General features: G+C 38.4%; 2 protein-coding genes across 10 annotated transcripts in view; one reads left to right on the top strand and one right to left on the bottom strand.

Annotated features, from left to right (window-relative positions):
* CRACD (capping protein inhibiting regulator of actin dynamics) overlaps window positions 1-5149 on the top strand; it is a 108552-nt gene extending 103403 nt beyond the window's left edge. For all 5 annotated transcript variants that reach the window (XM_042053798.1, XM_042053797.1, XM_042053796.1 and 2 more), the window contains one exon: window positions 2352-5149. In XM_042053798.1, coding sequence (XP_041909732.1) covers window positions 2352-2512 — 161 coding nt within the window. In that variant the 3' untranslated portion in view covers window positions 2513-5149. The remainder of the gene's footprint in view (window positions 1-2351) is intronic.
* A 286-nt stretch (window positions 5150-5435) lies between these two features.
* AASDH (aminoadipate-semialdehyde dehydrogenase) lies at window positions 5436-24854 on the bottom strand. Of its 5 annotated transcripts, none has more exons than XM_042053800.1 (15): window positions 23786-24854; window positions 23136-23389; window positions 21156-21276; window positions 20128-20468; window positions 19181-19373; window positions 16621-16862; window positions 15171-15277; window positions 14546-14718; window positions 13829-14021; window positions 13197-13315; window positions 11022-11859; window positions 9762-9925; window positions 9075-9200; window positions 7594-7725; window positions 5436-6551 (listed from the first exon to the last, which is right to left on the bottom strand). In XM_042053800.1, the coding sequence occupies exons 2-15, from the start codon at window positions 23363-23365 to the stop codon at window positions 6153-6155; spliced, it is 3378 nt and encodes a 1125-aa protein (XP_041909734.1). In that variant the 5' UTR covers window positions 23366-23389; window positions 23786-24854; the 3' UTR covers window positions 5436-6152. The 5 variants fall into 5 exon arrangements, with proteins under 5 accessions (XP_041909734.1, XP_041909735.1, XP_041909736.1 ...); XM_042053801.1 differs by having other exon boundaries at window positions 23824-24854; XM_042053802.1 differs by lacking the exon at window positions 23786-24854 and adding an exon at window positions 23525-23775.
* Between the last annotated feature and the right edge of the window lie 49 nt (window positions 24855-24903).

Genomic DNA, 24903 nt, shown 5'->3' with positions numbered 1-24903 from the left:
TGTCAAGGAGAAATATTCACCCCCCAATACTGGAAATAAGCATTCTCATTTGAAAAATGTTTAAAAAATAATAACTTCAGTTGACGGTAGTCTGTTACTTTGAATTTAGGACTTCTCCCTCCCAGTCAAATATTTGGTATGGGAGGTTGGAACCAGAACCTACTGCTTTATCTGTCACTTCAGTTAAGCCGAAACTATTCCATATTCAAAAGGCAGGCAAATTAAAATAAATACTTCCCCAAAGGGCATAACATTTGGGGTGGTATAAGGTGATTGTTGAAATACAGACTTGCCTGTATTTCCCTAGCTAACAGTAGTCATTGGGAAAAGGTTTTTGAGTGGATAGGTGTTGAAGAAACCTTTTAAAAAGTTGCACAAGTAAATAGCATTTCTGAAAGTAAATACAAGTATCAGCTGCATCTGTTCAGTACCACTCTATGCCAAGGACTATGAAATGCAACTATTGAAAGCAATGAGGTGACTCAACTGATTTGTTAAAGGCTAGACCAGTGCTACTCCTGCATTACAGACTGTCTGAAGCTGAACTTCCCGCCCCCTCCCCCCCACCCCCAATCATGCCTATATTCAGTTGCTTCAACAGCTGGATCTTCACACTGCAGCTGCACACCAGAGCAGACACCCCTGAGAACTTCACTTGGAACACCTTGGGTTGGACTAGATGACCTTTAAAGATCCTTTCCAACCCAAACCATTCTAAGATCTTACATAAACTGCCCAAAACTTTCATGCTTTACAGCATGCCTGTCAAACTCTAAAGGGGCTCTATGGCAACCCTACCCCCAAAGACTCAGCACAGTGTTGTTATGCTGTACATGGTAAATTCTAGCAGAAATCAAACCTCATCACAATAGATGATGCCAAATTAGATCAAAGGGCCAAAACCCAATTATCCAAAGTCATTCTGTCTGCACTAGAGTGACAGTTCAGGAGGAAATTGAGGAGGAATTACCAAATTCGAATTACCTAAAGTGAAAGCATAGAACTCTATTGGCCCTTACAAAATAGTGACTGGATTTCCCTGTGATTACTGACGACATTTGGAGCCAGGCAGCCATTAGCAACTACACATATATACAGGTATTTGTGGGTAATAAGACTGATTTGGGCTTCCCACAGTTAGAAGAGCGTTTAAGACAAGACCAGCCTAGGACATGTTTAAAATGGAAATCTGCTGAGTCCTCCTCTAAGGACATTAAAAACCACCAAACTTGCACTTGCGTCTTGTGCAACAGGAACTGATGAGTATGTGACCTTTAAAATAGCACAAATTACCACAGCATTTGAAATAATTAGCTTTTCAAAGTGTCCATCTACAGAAATTGCTGCTGCTACTGTTCATTTACTTACAGATAAAAATATATGATTAAAGATGCACTAAAAAGAAAAATAGAACAGTTCTTGGCATCCATGCAATTTTAAAGCTTTTACACACATTCAAAACCTGAAAATGAAATGCAACTAAAAGTAGTTGGGAATCTGAACATCTAACAAGAAAAGAATTTTGGCTCCTAAAATAGAAAACATGCCAGTGGGGGGGGGGGGGGGGGAAGGAGTGAGGAGTTGTTTTGTAACTAAGATTTTTAGAGTTACTCCATATGTTTCAGATAGAACTCATTTCTACTCAGGTTGCCTTCAAGGGCATTCACTGTCTCAGAATTTATTTTCCCATTTGACTTCTACAATACTTCCATAGTTCTGCTTTGTGAAGTTGCTTCTTAGAAATCATTTGTTTATTAAACACATTTTCTTATGGAAACTGCTATTTGTCTTCAAGATACTACTTTGAAGAAAATGTGGCAAACAGCTAGTGATGAAAACAGGTTTCTTCCTTTTCAAGGACAGTCTCTTGGGCAGGGTTAACTGAGGCAGGAAGCTATAGGACCACCTTCTTCTCTGAAGAGGGAATCTAAATACTAGTGAATACATTTGGTTTACATGTGTGCAGCAGCTGCATTAGCAAAGAGAAAAAAAAACCCTAGCTTTATTTCCCATTGTTTTCTATGGGGCAGATGTAATTAAAATAGTTTATTTAAAGAGAAAGACTGGCAAACTGGAAATGTTTTCTCTGGATCTCATGGAGACTGGAAATTTCGTCCCTATTTTTGTGAGTTAGATCACGTGGAGTCACCTCTGAAAAAGGAAACTCAGCTCCTCCTAATTTGATTATTTTGCAAATACAGTAAGATTTAACTGAAAGTGTTGGCAATAAATATCTAGTGTTAGATCAGAATATCTTCATATAAAAGTGTAATCTCTAGAGTCCTGCAACAAAGCACAGGATTCAACTAATGTTGGGGTTTTTTTTCCCTCTCCCTATCCCATAAAAAAAGTGGAAATTTCAGATTCTGTTCCATCAACCCCAGTGACAAAGGAGGTGGCCAAGAGATTCTCTACGCCTGATGCTAACCCAGTGTCAACAGAACCAGCCTGGCTCGCGTTAGCCAAGAGGAAAGCAAAAGCCTGGAGTGACTGTCCACAGATCATAAAGTAAACTGTAAAGTTACATCTCCATTGCTGACTATAAATTGCTTTATTTATTCTGCTTTTTACACATGACAAAACTGAAAATGCATGTATAGGAAGGACTGAAAACGGAACTGATTACCATTTTGCTCTAGCTCACTGTAAAGTCTACTCAAGTCATATATTCCATTGCTTTGACAAATAGCTAAAGGAGGTCATGGCAAACATCTCACAGCCAGACTCTCTCAAAAACTTAAGAGTGCTCAGATACTGGATGTAAATTTTAGCAGGTATCATAAGGGCCAGAAGAGAATAAGGGTTCAGAAGCTTCTTAAATTCTGTTGGTATTCGGTTCTGGAATTCTAGATCTCTATGTCTGAGATCTCAGAAATTTTTTCAGAACTTCATTGTTGAAATTGAAGCAAGATGCATGTTTCCTTCTCTTAAGTCATAATTTATTTAAACATATTGAACTGTATGAACTGCCAGTTCTGCCTGCTATTTGAAAGCTTTTTCCCTAAGGAAGAGCTTCAGGATACACCGTTCCACATGCAAATGATAAGTAGATAGATGGTACCATCCAAATGCTGAGGTAATTTCTTTCATCATAGGATTAATACACTACATCTATATACCCTCACTTCTAGGAAGAAAACAATTAATCCTACTTAAAAAGCCACCATTTTTTAAACAAATATTATTAAGTCAGGGATTCACTGTTTCTTCTAGCCATCTAAGTGCATAACTGTTTGTGCTTGGCCATATTTATGCTGCATAGAGACAGTGACTGTGGATTACAACTTTAAAGCAGTTGACTGGACTTAAACTGGAATTAAACCTGTGTGAATGCAGCTGTAGAATTTGTCTCAGTAAGTTCCCACAGGAGTAGGACTGGCAGAACTGAAGTTAACTGAGAACTGAAAGCTAAGTCAGTGAGAGTTTTAGGAGTTTTAACTCTGTATTCTTCCCGATTTTACTCCATGTGTAATTTCAGGTAGTTCAGATAACTTCCTGTACTTTGACCAGTATAGCCAGAACACTTCAGAAGTTTACTTACCCATCTCAGGTATCTGCTGTGGCAATTGAACACTTTATTACTTCGCATAACTAAAACAGAAATGTCCAACCCCTCCCTCTTACAAAAAAAGGATAAAGTCCATAAACGTAATAAAAACGTCACTATCCTCCACATCCCACAGAAATCACTAGGTCTGCATTTTAAAATGTCAACCTATTAAATAAATCAACTGAGTTTGTTTTACAAGCAAGACTTTAAAAAAATTTCAAAGTCTCCTTCTTACAACCATAAGGCTCAAAGGAACCTTTAAGCCTACAACATCATAAAGGGAGACATTTTCATGAAAAGAAATTACATCATTCTAGAATGATACAACATAAGCTTCATGGAAGTGTTTTAGCCAAACTGCTGTAAGCAGCATGAGAAACAGCATTTTAAACTACACAGGAAACAGAATGAAAGCTGTTGCATACCCTGTTCCCAGAACCAAAAGGAGTTTCAGCAAAAGTCATTGTCAAGTACAGCCTTTCCCATCAAACAGAAAACAGGGGCTCAGTATCATGGTTACAGTAGCACAAACAAAATGGATGTTAGATTGAGTACATGTGCAGCAGCAAGATGGGCTTTCTTGTCTTAAGCCATTAGTTTTGCTCAGTTTCATATTTAAGACCAGAATCTCTAAAGTAACTTTTTTTACCATGAATATAAGTAATTAATATGTTTTAAGCAGAAATAAGACAATACTGCTTGGGAAAAACCCCCAACTTAATGCCTTCAATATCTGAAGATAGAATTGGCCCTGTAATTACTTTCAATCTGCTAGCAGCAGGAATTAGTGCATCTTACAGTCAAATTTACATTTTTTCCAAGTTTGTTTGCCTGAAGTATGGATCTGTAATAACTAAACTGCCTGAAATCCATCTTTACAATTATTTCTTGGGAGGGGGAGCCAGGTAGAAAAACAGAGAAGGTGAAGTAAATCAGGATGAAAGACACTGGTATTTTGAAAAGCATAGCAAAATTAGGTGCTATTGTGCATGACATAAGGATGCAATTTTCCAATTCAATCCATTTATAGCACATAGAATAGAACTTTCATTAAGGATATGGTCCTAAGCTAAAGCTTCAAAGCAGAGTTTTTTTTCAACCATAAAGGTATCTAGTGTAACAATGGAAACTGTATTATGTACAGTACTTGATGGAAACATTTCTAAAGTGTACACGTTCAACAGTGACATTTCATGTTAAATTAACAAAGATTTGCACTAAATACCAATGAAGTGAAGTGTTACTTTGCTTTAGCTTTGTTGCAGCCATTTCTGATAAAGTACTGGAAATCTGTAAAAATAAATCTAAAACATTACTACCCAGTTTAAAACAGGAAAAATGTTTTAAGAACTGAATAAACCACTATGTAGTATATTGTCTCAATTTTTTGTAACTTATACAAACACAAAATACCATTTCTTTTGACAAGGTTATATATGATTAACCTATATGTTCATATAGTAATGTATAAAAACAACAACATGTATAATTGTGGGGTATTTGTTGTGTACTTTTTTAATTTTTTCAAATGTTTTAAAGTGCAATTGTTTATTATACTGTCATTTTAATTCTTATTAAACTATAACCTGGTCAAAATTATCTAATCATTGATATATGTCCTCTGTGTCTCATTTTGCTAAACATGTAGTTCAGGTTTGCCTTACAAATAGAATTTTCACAGTGCTACAAATGTACTATGTACTCCATAGGATTCAAAGCAGATGGTTCATGAGAGAAAGTAAGATAAGAGTTTCTACTATATTTGTTTTACAAGACTCTTAGTCAGGGAATGCTCTCAGTGAAGTGTACTTTTGCCACTGCAAGTACTTGATTTGCATTACTAAGACCCCTGGTACTTACTTCTAAGGTGCTAAAGAACACAAAACCCAATTTACACAACCTTTTATTAATAGTTCGTGTGAAGACAATGTAAACAGCATTCCTTCAAGTATCTTAAAAAATTATTTGACAGTGGTTGATTTGAGCAGTGCACACTTCATCTTGGAACTCATACCATACCTGTCATTGAAATTTAATAAATATTTTAGTGTTATTTCCACTTTAGAATACAAGAGGCAACTCCTACTGGCTTCAATGGAGTCTAAGTATATGCTAGATTGAATTAAGCCTTGGAGGGCCTAAGTCCATGAAAGATGAATATTCTGTTTGTACAAACTATAGTAAACAGTTTGCTTCTTCCTGGTATATGAAATTCAGGCTATGTCTCCAGAAATCAAGTTAAAAGTTAGATTCGAAAAAGGACTTGGGTTAGCTTGCCTTGGCACAGAAATCTTGACAGACACACAAACATTAGTGTGATGCAAGGAAGAGCCAGGCACAGGTGAAGATGGACTCAGAGGAAGCAAAACACTCCTTCCTCAGAGGCAAGCCCACGATCCAAGCTGTGGAATATGGCACCTTACACACTTTGTCCCCTCTCTGGCAAGGTGCTGAGCAGCCATCCTCCCTCCATCACAACAGCCAACTGTGGACACTGCCTCATGCAAAATCCTGCCTGCAGCAAAACAGGCAGAGGGGTAGAGAGCACCTGTGAGCTCCTAGTTCACAAATGTAAACAATAAACATAAAGCAGCCTAACATCCTAGCTGTTATTTTTTCCTGTTATATACAGATCTAGACAATAAACATAATCATTTCTACAGCCAACAAGAAGCTTTGTTCCCCATACTACAGGTGAAGAGAAAACCTCTCCTGGAAGCTTATATACTCCTTCTGCTGTTCCGCTCTTGGCATTCAGGATCCACACTTTGCCATCTGTAGATACTGCAGCCAAGAGAATTTTGTTATTTAAGTCATCACTTTGGAAAATGAATGGTGTTCCATATACACTTGAAGTGGCTTCAAATTTCCACAGTAAATTACCCTCCATGTTACAGCAGTAGATAAAGCAGTCGTGAGAGCCAAAAAATATTTCTTGCTTAGTTAAACTTGAGAGGCACGGGGATGAAAACACTGGCCCATTAGTGGAAAACTGCCAAACCTACAGAAAGAACATAACCACTCATTATGAAAGGTTTTTCACATTATCAGTTTTACAGCAACTATAATTTTTTAATAGGCTCGTTGTTGATAGGAAAGCATTTCATTTCAAATGTACTCGATTTTGTGTACTAGTGAGGGCTGGTAAATCCTCGTCAAATTGTAAGTTAGGTTTTACACAGAGAGCAAGCAATAAAAGTCTCATAAAATAGATGTGGAAGAGGGAAGAGTTACTACCTTCTGTGAGGCCCATATAAAAATGGCCAGTTTGGGAAAAGAATATTCTTGGGCTGTTGTACAATTATCAATGAACATCAAGAATCCCGTTAATATGCCATTCTTTGGCAGAAAGGCAGATATTCCTTTTGTAATACAGATTTCCTCTGCTTATGCTAACAATGCACAGATTCCTCCTCAAGGGAGTATCGGTTCTGCAACACTGCTGCAAGCAGCGAGCAGGGCATGGGCTAACATGTATTTTATAATCAGAAAAGGCTTAGGAATTGCCATGTATACTGCATCTCAGGCCAACAAACAGCATCAGTTGTTTTAACACCAAATACAAACTACATTTATCTCCAAAGAACTGAAAAAATACTCTCATTTAATTCAATGTGAAGGCTGACACATATTTTACCGGAATTATGATTTGGCAGTTTTTTGATAAATGCATAAACATTCTAAGAATGCATAAACATTCTAAACCATCTTACAGAAGAGATAGCTTAAACCTGTTTGAAAAACTCCAAATGAAACCATGTCATTTGCTGGCACTACACTTGACAATTTACTTTGGGTATAAGGTCTGAACTAGAAATCCTCTTACCGCATCAGGTAACTTGAGTCTGTGATTTTGCCATGAACTGCATGGACTACCCTAGGCAAACAGTTTTTCTACTTTCTCCTCTGTCTAACAACAGACATTTCTATTTGGTTCACAAAAAGGTATATGTCAATCATTGAGCCACAGAAAACAGTCATAATAAAGTATCTTATTCAGGGTTTTGTGACAGACATAAAAAACCTAAAACACTTTCTTTCACCTTTTCTCCAGAATGAGTGTAACAATATAAGTTTCCATCCACACACCCAACACAGACGTAGTTCTCATTGCAGTGAGGAGAGGAGAAGAGTGGTTTTCCAAGGCTGTTTTTCCAAATCTTACTCCCCGTCACCTGTAAGTGGCAGCATGGAATACCTGATGCTTAACACAACTATAAGAAATAGCACAAAACAACCCTTCCATCACTGCCTCACCCAGCCATTATATAGTGTGGAAAAAAACCCCAAACCCCCAAACCAAAACAACAACAACAAAACCCACAGAAAACAAAAATGTAATCAAAAAGTAGCTTTCTCCCATCCAGAATGCATACCAGAAGCAAAAGTACTCTTCAAATCTTATTCCAACAACTGTATAGTGTTTTACACAGGATAGTCAATACCCATTTTTCACCCTTTCTTCCTCCCCCTAGGCAAAGTAATAATGATAATTACTAGTGTATTAATAGTGTAGCAGTAGTTCTAATAAATGCCAGATTCAGCTTTTTATTTCATTCCCAGCACCTCAGTATGTGACAAGGACCAATGAAGTAGAGATACCTTGGAATCAAGTTATATTGTTACTCTAGGACATGTGGCAATTCACTATGACTGTCACAATGCATTCCTAGTGTGTCCTGCACGTTCCCCAGGAATTAGGATTATTAATAAAAATAGGAATGTGCAGACTCACTTGTAGGTGGGTTTCTCAACTACCTGTTACTCTGGATTACAGAATAAAAAAATATCTTTTCTTAAGCACAGCCCACTCTAGCTGCAAAACCACACACACTGGTTTCCTAATGGTAGATTGGCTATTACTGAGGACATTTGTAGTGGGTGGAAGGTAAAGGTGATTAGGATTGATGCTCTGTGCTGTTGAGTACAAAAACATTAATAGCTTCTTCAAGTCCCCGTTCCTTTTATCAAGCAGGACCAGCTGTAAGCCAACAATGCCTCAGAAAACAATGAAACTGCTCCACATCTATCAAGAATGCCATTTCCCCAGTGCAAAGAACAGAACTGCACTCTGAGATTAAAAGGACAGCTCTTAAATATGGGGAGGGAAACAGTAGGAGGAATGAAGGGGCTTCTTTCTCCATTCTGTTCTGATTTCTGTAGGTTTTTTTCCAATCCTACTGTCAAAGGAGGAGCGGGCAGGAAATAAATGTACAGACTTGCTCTCGCTCACTGGTTGTACTGATATGGGACTGACAAGAAACTGATTGCAACTTTACCTACAGTCAGCATGTGAATTTAAGCAAGTCACTTCAGTTCTCCCTATCACCAGATAGATTTCTGAAGTACGAGCACTATTATGGTAACCTTGCATATAATTATAATGCCCCCACATAGAAAATATTTAATGGTAACATATGATCATCTTCCCTTTCATCAGAATAGTGATCTTAACTTCAGAAATACATTTGGTTTCATTTAAACTTGAGATCAGGATGAAAGGCACATAAGCAAAGGTACATACTGGGTTAACAGCCAAGAACAGTCCTCCTAGTGTAGCAACATAGAGGTGATGTGGAAAAGAACTTAGACAAGGAGATGAAAACACAGCTCCACCTTCGCAATGTAACTTCCATATACACACCCTTTTCTGTAAATAATAAACAATATTTCAATTGGAGTTAGAGCTCATCATGTTTACAAAGCCCTTTGAATGTCAAACATTATCAAATACAGTGTTTACTCAGCAAATACTAGTTAAGAAGTGAAGACAATCTACATGCTATGACAGCAACACGTGCCATTGGCCTTCTCTTCCAACAAATAAACTAAATTCAGCTAATCAAAAGGCAGTATCTGCCCCTTTTATTTTTCATCTCCCTCCATCTTCTCATTTATAATGTAAGATTCTTTCCCCACCAGAAAACCACAGTTCTATTTCCAGCTAGGCACCCTATTCTTAAACACCCATGGAGAATTTAGTAACTAAGAAAATTTGGTTTCAACCAGGACTAATAAGACAAGAACCACAACTGAGAACACCACTGAAACTATTTACTGCCACATAATCCTAACCTTACTTACAGCAGGCCTAACTTTCAGAAGTGTGATTGTGGACTCCTAAGAATACTAACACCAGTGGAACTTCCTCTGGTGTACTATAAACTGGATATTTATTGTTCTATATGTAAAAGTTAGTCAGTCTTCTTACATAAATATCCAAAGCATACACATGTTGGTCATGTGATCCAACGTAGACCAGTCCACTGGCAGGGTCTACAACTGCAGAGCTTTTCACAGTGTCTCCTGTGACAAAAGTCCAGTGTATTTCTCCATCACTACTTTGAAGCACATACACTAAGCCATCATAACAACCTATGTGGAATAAAACACAACAGGGGAAAAAAGAATAATGATTATTTGCATTTATGGTGTGATTTATGCTGTTAGTTGCATCACTGCTGGAAAGAAATAAGATTATTCATAAGGTAGAGTTTCAAAATATTTTCCAAAGCTCCTCCGGTGTTTTTAGCTCAAAGGTTTTGCTGATACATTCAAAGATGATTGTTCTGTGTGTTTTTTCTAGGTTACATTTAGAATATACTTATTTCACTGTCTTTCTATCAAATTTCTCAGTAACAATATTAGAAGACATAGCAAGTTGCTGAAAAGGGAGAATACAAATGTTTTAAATTACCTCTTTGTCTAGTTTTTGTTTCTGAGAACAAAGGTGTTAAAAGAATAAAGTCTGTAAGTTTTCTAATGAAAACCAAACTGTCATCATAGAAACTCCTTCATGTTAATGAAATATTCAACTTTATTATCAAGAGTAAATAGCAATTAAAATACAAACAAAAAGATGGCAACATTAGACTTGCATTAAAAATCCTCACAACTTGGACATCTGTGCTAATCAGTGATTTAGATGTATTAGCTAAAAAGATGACACTAAGATGAACAATGGCAACTCCACTGACAATGGATACAACAAAACCAAAAAATTATCCCAACATATTCTTCACATTTCCAAAAAGAAGAGTCAAATGAGATAATTAAACTGTGAAAAATAGTATGAAGTACCATGTACTGATTTCTAACAATCCATTTTCAAAGACATTTTAAGATTGTATCACCTTTCCATACTTTAAAAAAAACCCCAAAAACCACCAGTTTAAATGCCACACCTTAATCTACCACTAAAAAAGAAACTGTAGCCATTGATTATTCCTTATTAATAAGTTGGGATATAATTAACCGCAAGAGTATATGTTAGATAAGCTCCATCACTCGTTATCATGAAACTTAAATTACTTCTTCCTTCTGTTTCTATTTTACAATAAATGAGTTCTGAGGCAGATATGGAAGTTGATGGATGGGGGACAACCAGAGATAAGAAATATGATTCTCTATCATTCATCTTGTATTTAGAAGAAAAAAGAATTTAAAATGAAGGGTGAAACAAAAGACGTACCAACAACAATGAAATTTCCACACTTGGATACACAGGCAGAAGATTCAATACGATCTCCAAGGGTCTTCTCCCATTTTATTTCTCCCAAATCCAGATCAATTGCCTGCATTGCATGGGAGTGAGAGCCAACATATACACATGCAGATACTTTTTCTTTAGCTGGTATTATAACCAGTGGTGATGCATCAACGCATTTTCTTGTGTTTGACTTCCACCTCACGCACAATGCCAACTCTGTCACTGGCAAATGACAACATTCGGCGTGGATTTGCTGAACAGAGGAACAGTCATTTTTATTTGCCTTGTTTTCAACTGTTAAAATTCTATTCTCCAGTTCAGACCCTTGCACATGGCTTTTCATTACACTTGGAGTCTTGGAATGCAGAAAGCATGGCTGCTGTAGTGGTTCCACTCCTACCTGTACTGTATTTTTGGGCTGCATAGAAGACTTGGTGAAATTCATAGGGAAAAAATGATTTCCTCTGCTCAGTGCAATAAATGGCATTAATTCTGAAGCAATCTCAAGACCTCTTTCAGATGTCAGTTTAATGTATTTTCCATGGAATTCCTCTCCACTGCTCCCTCTTAATTTTCTTTTCACAACATTGCCAGGATTCATTAACTGTTCTTCATCTGGAAACACCATTTTAAGAATATGTCTGTAAACCTCTTCAACTGAGTGGCTGAGAATAACTTCAAGGAGTCCAGGCACAGCTTTGCCTACTAACATCTCAATTTCATCATAAAATCGTAGCGCCTTTAGGGAGTCTCCACCACTGTACAGAAATACTGCATCTTTAGAAATTCCAGTGGAATCACCTGGAAGACCGAGGACAGACTAGAGAAAAAAAGAAGGAGAGAGATACCACAGGTGTTATACCATGTCACACATATAAAACCTCAAGCGGGGGTAGAGTATCTATCTATTATAAGTAGAATCCACCTGAACAACGAGAAGTCCTGCTAAAAATCAACAACTGAGAAAATTCACTGCTCTACAAAAAATCATTGAAACACGTTAGTGCCAACAGAGGGACTGATATATCAAGAATTAGGAGGAACAAGGAAACAGGGAGATATTAGTTCTGTCCTACAAAATGTCTTGCTCAATTCCAATCCTGCAGCCTAAGGAATTAAAGGGAATTGTGATATATATTGATTGGCCATTTTCAATACCATTTATTAAGGACAGCTTTGCAGATAAAACATAGATGCCTTTTAAGAAAATCAGTTTAGGTGTTTTATTAATAAAACTTATATAAACTGTTCTTTTTTACTTCTGAATTATTTAAGCCATCTACTTACCGACCTACTTTTGAAATTATAAGCACTTCAGTTCATGAAAGATTTTGCATTTGGCATTGTTACTAAACAAACAGCAATAACTGTGTCGCCTCTCACTGCACTCCCTGCTTATTAAGCCTGGGTGCAAAGTCCAAATCCTTTGGTTTTGGAAGCCACCTTCTGTTGTCCATAATGGGTCTAGGTCACATCCAATCCCTTGGGTTATCATTTCATAGTCATCAATGCAAAAATTACTGGCACAGACAAATAAATTTACTACATTTACTTGCTCAAGTCCTAAGCCACAGCTAATCCCACTTTCAGGTGAAACTTCTAAGTCCACCTTGGAAAAACAAAGTAATACTGTTTGGCATCATATTTGAATACCTTGGAAAACAAGTCTCTAGCACAGAAATTTAGAAACAATATGAACAGGCAGTCCAAGAGACAGTTGTGCAACTGTGCCATCTATTTAAAAAAAGGAATCTTCAGTTTATAATTACCTTGAGAAATAGGGAACTCTACTAACACAGCAGCTATTTTTTTAGAAAGTTTCCATGTCCCAGTTCCTTGTTTTCTTTAGTGATACCTTCTTTTGGCATGAGAAGCAGCATTCAAAAAGCTACTGACAGATTACATTCTTTCTATGCTAATTGCTTATACCTCATAGCCTTTGGTTTTATCTGATAGAGAAATATAAATGACTCCCTCTCGGCCACTGCAGAGCAACTATATTTAAGTATTAACTGAACAGAAAAGAGCTGTACTGCTTAAATCTATAGGCAGCTAGAATGTTCTGGTTGCATTAGTCATACTTCTTAAAACTGTTTAATTCCTGAGACATGTATAATGATCCACTTGCAAAGATAAAAAGGCAGCTCAAAATACTACCTTCCATAAATACTGCAATCTTTCCCACAATTCCTCTGCGTCACTCAGCTTACTGTCACGCCTTCTGGAGTTTAGATGGTTCTGGTAAATCTTGTTCAGTTCAGATGTATCAACTTTGCCTTTGTAGAAAATAAAGGACAATTTTTTTTCATTGCTCTTTTAGTAGTAACACTTTCAAAACTTGCAGTTTCAAAACTAGTCACTATATTCTTGTATGTACTTTCTTACTCATGCTCTACTGTATCTGCATTTTTTTACACAGTTGATCAACTACATGAAACCCAGTAAGGGTTTTGAAAATTTACCCTCCCACATAATACCACCTTCAAGGCCTGTTTTTTCCTCAGCTGAAGTAAGGGTTCTGTTGCAGATTGCAACAGGAACAACTGAGGAAAGAAATCTGCAGTGTTAAAACTAAATTGATTTTTCCACTACTCTTTGACTCTCAAATGAAACATCACGAAGAAAACATAATACATGGCCATTATTTCCTACTAGGCATTAGTTATCTAATGTACATGTTCTAAAAGCATGAATCAGATACTGCATTTTGGTCAGTAAGAAAAAATAATTTTAAAAAGCAATAGATACCACTAAAACAAGTGGCAAGGGTACTTAATGGCTTCATTTACCATGTGATGTTAAAGGCAAAGCTTTAATCACTACAATCTCATCAGGGACTGCATAAGCTGGTAGATGCTTCTGGAGTTCTTTAAGTGCTTCTCTTTCTTCAAAATCATCTTTGGGTAAAACAAACAGGATAAGTTTTTCCTGTTGATACCAGGTAACTGCACAAGCCTCTACCTGACAAAGAGCTTCAGCAGCCTGTAATTAAAAAATATTAGTCTAGCTTTGAAATGCAAATCTTCAATAGAGTAAAAGATGGAAAAAACAATGATTAAAGTGCATGCTTTTAAAAACTGTACTTTTCTCACATTCCTACATAACATCCTATGAAATATCCTCTCTTGTAGCTGAACCTTGTACTTCACATAAAAATGAACTCAGAGATATATGTATTATTTGCCAAAATGCCATGAATGAGATACAATCCAGGAGTCTGACACTCAATCTTGTAGAACAATCACTATACTCAGTACTTTTCAGATGTTTATACAGTTCTCAATTCTCCTGGAAGAAACCATACAATAAAACAGATTCCCAAGAACTCAGAAAAAACTCCTCCCTAAATTACATGACTGGATTTTTTATAATACACCCCCAAATTCCTTTAGACTCCTAAAAGTCAGCTGAAAACAAGCAAATACCCATTTCTGATGATAACAATGTGTTCCTTATACCTGCCTTTTTGTAGTGGCATAGTCTACTCTGTTGATGTGAGCACTTACCTGATGCAGACATTCAATATTAAAACGTTTGCCGTGACGTTTAATCTGATTGTCTTTTCGACCCAAGAAGAACAACTTTGCATTCTTCACTCTAACATAATCCCCTGTTTCTCTCATGGTACCCAGTGGCACAGTTACTTCATCATCAAGAAAGCAGATTCGTTCTTCGCCACCTACACAAAAAAAGATTGTGGTCATATATATTTAATGGCTATCCGTAAATGAAAATCATAAAGAGTGTTTTATCAACTTTTCTTAAACTTTATCGAGCATTATAAGAAATATTGAAAGATTATTATCAATGTCCAAACTTCTGCAATGTACAATTCTGGCTATGCAGTTAATTCAGTTAATACACAGAAATTACTTCAGCTGAGAATGTCAAAATGAAAGGAGAAAGAAGTCAATATAATGAAGGCACAGTCTGCAGATAAAATGATGGTAATTTCCTGTTCATCATTCCAACAACCTAAAATACCATCAGAAGGTTCCTGGCCCAATCAGAACTTAAAATGCTATATTAATCTGTATATCACAGGCAAATATCAAGTAAAATAATCAATATATTATTAAAACTCAGACAATTAAGAACAGTATCTTAGAAGAATTAGAAATATAAAACAACCTATAAATATTTGTCCCTCGCCTTCAAGAACTGCAGATCCATTGGCATCTCTGACCTCAAGTTTTGTTCCAAGGAGCAGTGATCCCAAAGGTATAGGAAAATCCATTCTAAATATATTAGAGAGAAAAATTGGAAGTCTTTCCCTTCTGAACACAAAACAACTGTCCCAGAAACCAGGTAGCCTGTAGTTTTTTAAAGGACTGGTATTAGACCAAAAGTAGATGCCTGGGACTTCTTTCTACAAATGCTGCTTCTTTAAAAACGTATCAATTTCTTAAAAATTAAAAACCTTATCAGTGTTCATGGGTGTCATTAATATATACCAGAAAAAGCCCACAGAATGATAGAAAATAAGGCCTGAATGGACCCTGAAATACCCTGAGAGAACCCCAAGCATTTCAGTTAACTTTTAAGTCTCCCCAATTAAAACATCCATCAAGTCAACCAATTTAAACATGTGCAACTGCTTTCTAACTCGTTTTTCCCTAATTTGAGCTCTTACTCTATTTTAGTAAGTACAGTTAAGAGAAGTTCAGAAAAAGATTTAGAAAACGTTCATTTCAGAAAAGACTGAAATACAAGAAACTATCATTTCAATGTCGTGTATCTATTTATAGACTTCTCTTGAACTACTGACCAACTCCTTCCTTTCCCTTCATTCTCCAGCCTCTTCAAGCAGTTGCAGGACCTCATTTATTGAATATAGAAGCTATTTCTGAGTGGGAGTATAGAATCATGTATTTTCCTCAGTAAAGCAAAACCTAAAACTTAAAGCAATTTAAAATAACGTTGGCATGGATTCCAGTTTAATTTCTATTTTAAAGTATTACACTTCATGTTTGAACTCAGAGAAAATTAGTTTTACATGAGAATTTAATAATACTTCATGACAATCCACCATTTTTAGTCTTCAAAGGTTTAAGCATCAGGTTAATATATCACATCATTTGCGCAAACCATCCCATTTTGTAGGACGCATTTAACTCAAATTGCATGTATAATTATTATGCCATGGAGTAATTACACATTTCAGAGAGCAAACGAAACACTGAGATAACTGGAAGTACCTTTCATGACTCTATAAAATAATATGGGAAAAAAAAGGCCAAACAAAGGAATAAGTCAGAAACTGAGTGAAAAATGACAGAGTGATAAATGATGAAAAGGAAGTCCTTCTTGAAGCTTAAGTAAAATTACTGTGAAACCCTGGGTGAGCCACCGTGGACACATTTCTGTCATTGACACTACTAAAATAGGGGGGAGGAGTGGCTGTACTGGTTCATGAAATAATGGATTAGTCTATTTCTACATAAAACCCAAATGTAACAAGTTCTACCAGTGTAAACACTCATGAGGACTCAGTAGTCCTGGTAACAGGAGACTGAGGTTCTATTTCTGGTGATTTTCATCATTCACATGCCAAGCCATTGAGAACAGTGAATTTTCCTACCTAAAATCAGCACTAAAAACCTCCTCAGGAATCTTGTAGCAAGTGGCCCAGCTTGACACTTCAGTAATACCATAGAGATTAAAAATACTTGTTTTGTTCTCCTCGTGCTTCCAACTTTTCAAAAGACTCAGTACGGGAAATGCTTCACCACCAAGGGCTAAGACACGAAGTGATGTATTTGCAGACAACACTCTTGATTTAATAATGTGAGCTCCAAACCTCCTGAGAAGTGTTGGTGTTGCCTGAAAGATACATATTTTTAAAAGAAAAGAGAAAGACCTGTTACATTTTGTCACTATATGTGTACCTCTCTTCCTGCTTTATCATATCTACTGCATAGCTGCCTTATGGATGTACTTTAAAACATCTATGTATAATAGATGGCATCAACCATCACACTGGTGTTTTGTGAGATTTTGTTGCTTATGTAAGGCCTTTAATGAGTACTGTCAGCACCAACCTATGTTCTTCTGCATGGCTTCTTTACTCAGATGTGTTACGGATTCCCTTTTGTCTCAGCTATTACCTCAAGTGTATGCACATTAGTTCTTATGTTAATTACCTGGAAACAAAAAGCAACACAGTATTCTCTTCATGTTATTGTTTGAACCTTTTTTCCCTTAATTCCAAAATGTTACAGCAAAAATATAACCTATGCATCTGATTAACCTGAATATAGAACATTTAAAGACCTTACATAACACTAAAAATTCCTAGGATGTCAGTTTCTGGGTTGTCCTTGATTTGTGTAAATAGAACAGTTTACAAGAATTAGAATTTCTCAAAGCTTTCACATCACACTAAAATAAGCACGGGGAAAAGATATGAAACTCAAATCCCCCAAACCCAAATCAGTTTCCTTAAACAACTATTTATATAAAACTATTGGTGACATAGAGTCCTTTCACTGAAAGGAAAAAACTCTTAAGTCGTTTTACCAGACACATTTCGCTCTCATTCTTGCCTACTTTTCTAGTAAGAGGACTGGAAAATTAATGGGATGATTTCTTACCAGACTCTTTTTCTCTAGTAATAGATGAAGACCATCTTCTTTCAACTGATAATTTTAATTTTAGTGAGTTACAGCAGCAACAACAACAACAAAAAAACCCAACCAACCAAAAAAGACGGGAAACATTTACACTCTTCCCTCCCTCATAATCACTTTTTAGATTTTTCAAGTCTTCTCAAAAAAGTTAAGGTGGGAGTTAATGCCTTTCTATTATTTAAGAAGCATCATAAAATTACTCATCCATCAGTTAAGCTGTAAGGAGAACATTTTTGTCAATTATTTGGCTAAGAAGCCCTTCCTTCACTGATTAGGGCAGTGATCAAAAAAAAAAAACCAAACAAACCAAATCAAACTTTTCTTAGAAAGGCATCTCAAAAACCTTCATTCACAAAATTTTGCCCTTCTCTATTACTGCTTAACATAAAAGTCTTAAAGCACATACTTAAAAAATCTTGCTAATAGAGAGAAATATCTGAGACGTTTTTTTCTAAAAACAACTGCGCTAAACTGATCATGAAACTTGTATGTCATAGGATAATGTACACCATTTATAGCAATCTTCAAAAATCAAAGTAAGAGCAGAGAATAGCTACAAAAGATTTGTAACTAATGGATTTTTTTCTGCTGTGGAATCTTCAGCCAGCTACTCACTAATCTTAAATTTACACCCTACGATCTCAACTAACACCATTCTTACCAAAAAAACCAGGAAATGGAACAGGGTCTGGAACAAATCCTACAAGGAGCAGCTGAGGGAGCGGGGGGTGTTTAGCCTGGAGAAAAGGAGGGGCTCAGGGGTGACCTTAGTGCTCTCTACAACTGCCTGAAAGGAGGGTGTAGATAGGTGGGGCTCGGTCTCTTCTCCCAGGTAACAACTGACAGGACAAGAGGAACAGGACAGGACTACAGGCACAGGCTAGGCTTATTCAGCCACACTGAATAAGTAATTCAAGTAAATTTTGCAAACTTTAAAACTATTAAAATTGACATCATACAGAAGATGACCTACTTAAGACATAAGAGATGCATGAAGCCTCACCAGGTGACATGAAAACAGTAAGTACTGCTCTGAAATCAATTGTTACCTTGTTCTCGTTATTGTAAAAATGACAAACGGTTTACCACCATATATATAGCACTGGTTTAGTTGTACTTTTAGCATAAAAACCACCATTAAAAGTAGTTTATGACTAAAGGCTCCAAGATCAAGCCCATTAAAAAGTGCTTTAAATGTCTGTAACAGTTTACTCTATTACCAGATTCTTCACAACAAAAAGTTTAATTAACAGAATACTTAATTTAATTCTTAATAAGTAAAGGTTTCTTAAAATAGTATTTAGCTCAGTGTTTTCTATCACAAAATGTTTGAGGTTTTGATCAAATGGTAATTTTTTAGACAGCTAGCACTCTACAACAAAAAGGATAGCTATTGCCTTTGAGCAAGAACACTCCTGGTCCTATTAACATTAGCATCTAGGCTGATGAAAAAGCAGTACACCTTAGCAAAAGTGAGAAGCAAGACACTGGAGACACTTAGGTTTTGCCTACCTGCAACACTGTCACATGGTGGTGGTGAAACAGAGCAGCAGAGAGCTCCACAGGCATCATTTTCACAGTGTTTGGTACGACAAGAATAGAGGCTCCACTTGTCAGAGCGATGAACAGTTCAACCACAGATGGGTCAAATGTGAGAGGAGAAGCCAGGAATAGCACATCATCCTGTGTGATCTCAAAAATGGATCTAAAATAGGAAAGCTAGGAATTACAAATCTGATGCATGCGGTCAAAAAAGCCTTCCAAACTAGAAGAATGAAAGCATGAAAGAAATGTGCATTAGCAAAGCTCAGATCTTAAGGGCTCCGAGTATGTAGACAGGTAATTTGAGCAAGAGCTCCTGGACTGTAACTGCTGATTTCACTAATGATGTGTTTTATGAAGATACCCGCCATATTACACACCAACAGAGTTCACTGAAAGGCATATTTCAACTAACAGATGCTCATTAAAAAAAAAGGATAAAGAAAAAAAAAACAAAGGAAAAGAAAAAAAAAGGAAGAAAAAAGATTTTATTTTCCATAATAGATTTGTTTTTATATGAAATGAAACAGAAAGAAACCTGCATAGCCTAAAAAGGAATGAAGACTTAAAAACTACAGAACACAGTAAATATAACTGTGAACAAATGATTCATTTTGTTGTCTATTTCTTTTAAGCCACAAGCCAGACGACGATACAAAACTTAGAGCAACAGCGTACTATTTGAAGCACAGCCCTCAAAAATGAAGGCAAAGCACCATATAATACTGATAGAGAAAAAAAAGTTTTATGATTCTGCTTGGAAATAAAAGCAAAAAACCACAAAGGCAGATAAGGAGGAAGAAGCCTAGCTGTGTCAGCAAAAACCCTACTTACACTCCTCTGAAGTATTAAAAAAAAATCCTTAAAACATCAAATTTGTAAAAGCATTTGAAAGGAAAACTGAAAACCACACTTACTTAAGATGCTGAATATTTGGCACTATACATTTATGAGGCACTCTGACTATTTTGGGGATCCCTGTAGTTCCTGATGTATGCAGGACATATGCTAAAGCGTGTTTCTGGCCAGCATCCATGTATCCTCCTTCTGATGTTTTTACTTTGGTTTGATCTGGGCAAATGGTATATCCTGGCTGTGAGTTATCCACAGCTTTGAAAGGTTCACATTTACTTCTCATATTGTCTGCTTGTGAACTTAAATCAGTGTTGCTTGAGCTCATTTGGAAGAGAGTTAAACCAATATGTTCTATGGCGGAGGAATTGTGGTAAAAACAGCCAGGATGGGACATCCGGAATTTCTGCAAGAGAAAATGAACAACTCAGACAGTGGAAGTCAGGAGGCACTGTTGTTGTTCTACTGTGTGCAATGAAATAGGAAACAGCATTTCATACAAACAAGCTGTGATTTTTTTATACCTCCACTTTTGGAGGACACACATCAGACAGTTACAAGCTCATGTATTTCTATAAATTGAGTGAACACAGACTTCATGAATATGAAATAAACAGTTATCTGAGCAAATTAAAAAAGAAAGAAATATACAAAAGAACGCTGCAGAAGACCAAGGAATCTGAATTATAACTTGTCTACTCCCTTTGCAATGAGTGAGGGTGTAAGATTTGAGAGGAGTTAGACAAAGATAAACCAAAGTATTAAATGCAGGAGCTTATTTTAATTATTGCAGATTTCCAGCTCTCAACCTTGACATATAAAGAAACAAGTCTGGAAAAGTCTTCCACTGTTAGTGACCAACAAGGCTGCCTGAACAACAGTGTAACAGGAAAGATGGCACTTTCTTTTTGAAGAGGGAAGAAGCATTTTGTACTTCTGATTTTAAAGATGTTCTTTTCTGAATAAGAAGGACAACCCTTTGCCATGAAAAAACAAAAGCACTCCATCCAAGCTTATTAAAACAGAATTCAATCTGCATATCTACATGTTTAAACTGCTCTTTAATGCTTCCTGTAGAACCACGAACACTTACATTTGTTTTGTCATTCTCAACAAGAATATATTGAAGATTGCTTTTCTTCATGAAGTAAGTGGATATGGCTGGTGGTGCATCTGGATCAATAGGTGAATAGGCAGCTGGAACTTGAAGGATTCTAATAAAACACAAATGTTTTAAACAATTAAAAAAAACCATAAGAAAATCCTCCTAGATTTTTCTAGAATTTCTTTTAGACTTTTATAGTTGCCTGAGCTAGAAAATGTAGTCATGACTTTTAAAGATCTTGTTGGTAACCAAGTAGGATGAAAATCAGTGTTGCCTTTTGTTTTTTTACTGCAAGGCAAAAGATTAAAGCTAGATGAAAACATTCAATATTTTTGGCCAAGCAAGTCGGCGACGACAAAAGGTATCACTGACATCAACACTGTCACATTTTAAAACCTGCTACTGACTAGAACAGAAACATAAGCTTTCCATTTACCCACATACAACATGTACGAACGTATTCTAAAAAGTACCAAAGGCCTGCACGCTGAAAACACTTTTCCACGAGTCTAAAGAATGCAGCGTAAGAAAATCTAAGCACTCACTGGGATGTCTTTCCTACACGGCAGGCGGAGGGGCTCCCTGCCCCGCGCTCCCGCTCACTGCCCCCTCTAGCGGCGCTCCCGGATAACCACAAGCGCTGGAATTCGCTACCGCCCCGAAAATCAAAGCGAATAAGTGGCGACTAAAGTATGAAGGGTCACCAAAAAACCTCACATTTGCTCTGCTCTTGGGTTCTGTACTGTACGTGCAATTTATTATACTTCCTCTCTGTGCAAGTGGTTTGCCACTGCAGTAACGCCAAGGTCCTGAATGGAGACATGCGAACAGCAGCATCCTGCACGCTCCTAGAGCCGCTTGTGTCAGTAAGCATGTAATGGGATACAGGACAAATCAGGCTGCAAGGGACCTCAGTACGCTGAGTTCGACCTCCTGCTCAGGCAGAGCCAGCTATGATACCAGACCAGGTTGTCCAGGTCTTTGTCCAGTCAGGTTTTGAACACCTCCAGGGATGGTGCCTGCACAACATTTCAGAGCAACCTGCTCCATTGCTGCACTGGGGCAAAAGCATTTCCTGACCAGTGAGAAAGTTCCTCAGTGCTTGTGGGAGGTTTATGATTACAGTGCTTGCTCACTCCACTGAAATCCTCATACTCCACTGTGGTACCTCTTCCTGTGCCATTGTGTATTTTACATGTGGTGTGACTATAGGAAAATCCCGACACAGTCCATGCCCCAGGAAGCACAACTACTGCTGTATTCATCACCTGAAAAAAATATGCTTGTGATCCTGTGATTGTCTAATACATCATAAATGCCAGAAATACAAAAGATACCTATATAAAAGATCCAAACATTAGAACTCATCAACAGGAGCAGGATTTTAAAAATTGCTGGATTAACATGAGTGTTGTGATCACATGCATTTCAACTTCCTAGCCATTAGTTAATCAATATCGCTTTAGTGTTACACTGCTCATTACTTCTTTCTGCAATATTTGTAATGGAACATTAAATGTATATTCATTTAGCTTAAAACACGGAATTGGCATTCAGAGCATCTCTTTGCCAGCAAGACAACACATTAAAAAAACCTGCACAGTTCTTTTCTCAATAGATGTTTCTGTCAGATCACTTCCAGTTTAAAACAAGCAGAACAAAGATACTAGTCATTAATTTTTCTGTATTCCTATAAACATGCTAAATCACTTTTAATGAAAGCATGCAGTTACAGAGAGTTTACAACTTTAGAACTTAAGATTCAGAAATATTTTAGCAATGTCTTTTCAAAAAATCGTAACATTGCCATCTTTTTCCCTAAACGACGCAAGACCCAGCACCCTGACTGCATTACTATGCTATTACTATATTTTTTGTTGTTATTAAAAATCTAAACAAACTGTAAATTTTGCTTTAACAGAGATGACCCTTAGAAAACCAACAGAGTGCAAGCATTCAAACCATTACCCTAAGATCCAAGATGGCAGGTTTATTCCTGGATAGCAGTAAAGGCCTATTTCACATTTGCCTTGGTGGTCACAGTGCTTCTGAAGGAAAGCTGTCAGTTCTACGGCAAGCTCGACCACCGTGGCGTAGGTGTAGAAGGCTGGAGGTTTCCCAGTGCATTCATCAAACCAAACTGCTGCTCTGTACGAGTGCAGGCTGGCTGCCCGAGCCACCAGCTCCTGAAGTGTCATCGCGGCTGCATCGCTTCAGTCCCCCTGCAAGAACCAGAGCAGACTGCACGGTCACCTCCTCACTTTCAACACTTCAGTCGGACTATAAAGGCACGCAAAACACTACCAGGAAGGAAAAAAAAAGAGATCCATGGCAGAGAACACACAGCTCTATCATACCTTAGACTGCACAAGGTGCAAAGCTGTATTCTTGACTTGTACAGAGGTAGCTTGTTCCTCACCGGTACACTTTTATTTTTAAAGCTGGGCATCACTGAATTAATAACTTCACTAACACAACTTAATTAATAACTCTTTCAATGGAATTGTGAAATACGAATCGTTCCTTCACAAGCAGAAACTCGCAACACGTGAACTTTTAGGGCACTGCTCGTGCTGGTGCCCGCTTCTGCCCCACGAGCCCTCCCGCCAAGCCCGTACCGGTGCCCAGACGGATCCGGGCTATGGCCCCCGCTCGCCTCTTTTAGGTAGATAAACGGGGTAACCCCCGTTTCCACACGGGGCGGGCACGGCCCGGCACTTCCCGGCGCTCCTCGGAATCCCCGCCCGCGGCACTTCCCGGCGCTCCTCGGAATCCCCGCCCGCGGCACTTCCCGGCGCCCTCCTGGCCCCGCCCCAGTCCGGCAGCGGCGGCGCCTCCGATTGGCTGGGCGCGATAATACCGCGCTCTCATTGGCCAGGGGCCGTCGCGCCGTTTGGACATCAACAAGCAGCGCCTGCTCCGCCAGAGGCCTCCGCCATTGCTGCCTCAGGGAAGGAGGAAGAAGAGAGGAATAGCGAGTGCGCCAGAGCCTTCCCCGCTGTCCCCGGCAGGCATGGGAAAGGTGCTAAAACAAATGGAGATGGCTGGGGCGAAGGGCAGGGTTCCCTCGCCACGCTCACAGTTCGCTCCTCTCCGTCCCCGTGTCCCCGTCCCCCCCTCCCGAGGAGGTGGTACGGGCCTTCCTGCCGGTGGGTACCGCCGTGGGCGGGCGGGGATGTCACGTCCGGGCTGTGGAGCGGGTGCTCCGCCCTTCCACTGTGCTCGGGCTGGGAGATCATCGCACCACCCCCAGGAGCGGCTCCTGCAGCAACCCCTGAACTATGCTCTGGAGCGGCCCGTGCAGCCAGCCCACGCCCGGCTCCCCGCGGGGCGAACGGCAGCGGCCGTGGTGGGCTTCCACCCCCCGATACGATTTAGGGCCGCCAGCGGGGACTGAGGGTGACGGTAGCGGGAGCCGTTCTGGGCGGGGGGCACCGGTACTGCGCTGGGGGCCGCGTGCGTGATTCAATGACACAAAGTCATAGAATCATGAAATGTTAAGGGTTGAAAGGGACCTTAAAAATCCTGTAGAGTTCGAGCGCCCTGCTGTGAGCAGGGACACCTTTCACTAGACCAAATTGCTCAATGGCCTATCCAACCTAACTTTGAACACTTCCCAGGGATGGGGCATCCACACCTCTGGGCAACCTGTTGTCAGTGCCTCACCACCCTCACAGTAAATGATTTGCTTTGGCTCTGTGGCACATTCATGGTGTCCTTACTAAATAAGCCTCTG

This window comes from Corvus kubaryi, unplaced genomic scaffold (genome assembly GCF_017639235.1).
Source record: "Corvus kubaryi isolate FWS band 111438036 unplaced genomic scaffold, C.kubaryi_AGA036_p1.0 split1-131, whole genome shotgun sequence".
Classification (NCBI taxonomy): Eukaryota; Metazoa; Chordata; class Aves; order Passeriformes; family Corvidae; genus Corvus; species Corvus kubaryi.
The sequence above is the reverse complement of the archived record's forward strand: the minus strand, read 5'-3'. Positions and strand labels throughout refer to the sequence as shown.

What these genes read in the sequence shown, in the direction of transcription:
- AASDH (XM_042053800.1), bottom strand. Translation starts at nt 23,365, where the DNA reads ATGACACTTCAGGAGCTGGTGGCTCGGGCAGCCAGCCTGCACTCGTAC. An exon ending in TGTTCTTGGCTGTTAACCCA is followed by an intron (nt 7,726 to 9,074) that starts GTATGTACCTTT and finishes TGCCACTTACAG; the next exon opens with GTGACGGGGAGTAAGATTTG. An exon ending in ACACTCATTCTGGAGAAAAG is followed by an intron (nt 6,552 to 7,593) that starts GTGAAAGAAAGT and finishes TTCTTTCTGTAG; the next exon opens with GTTTGGCAGTTTTCCACTAA.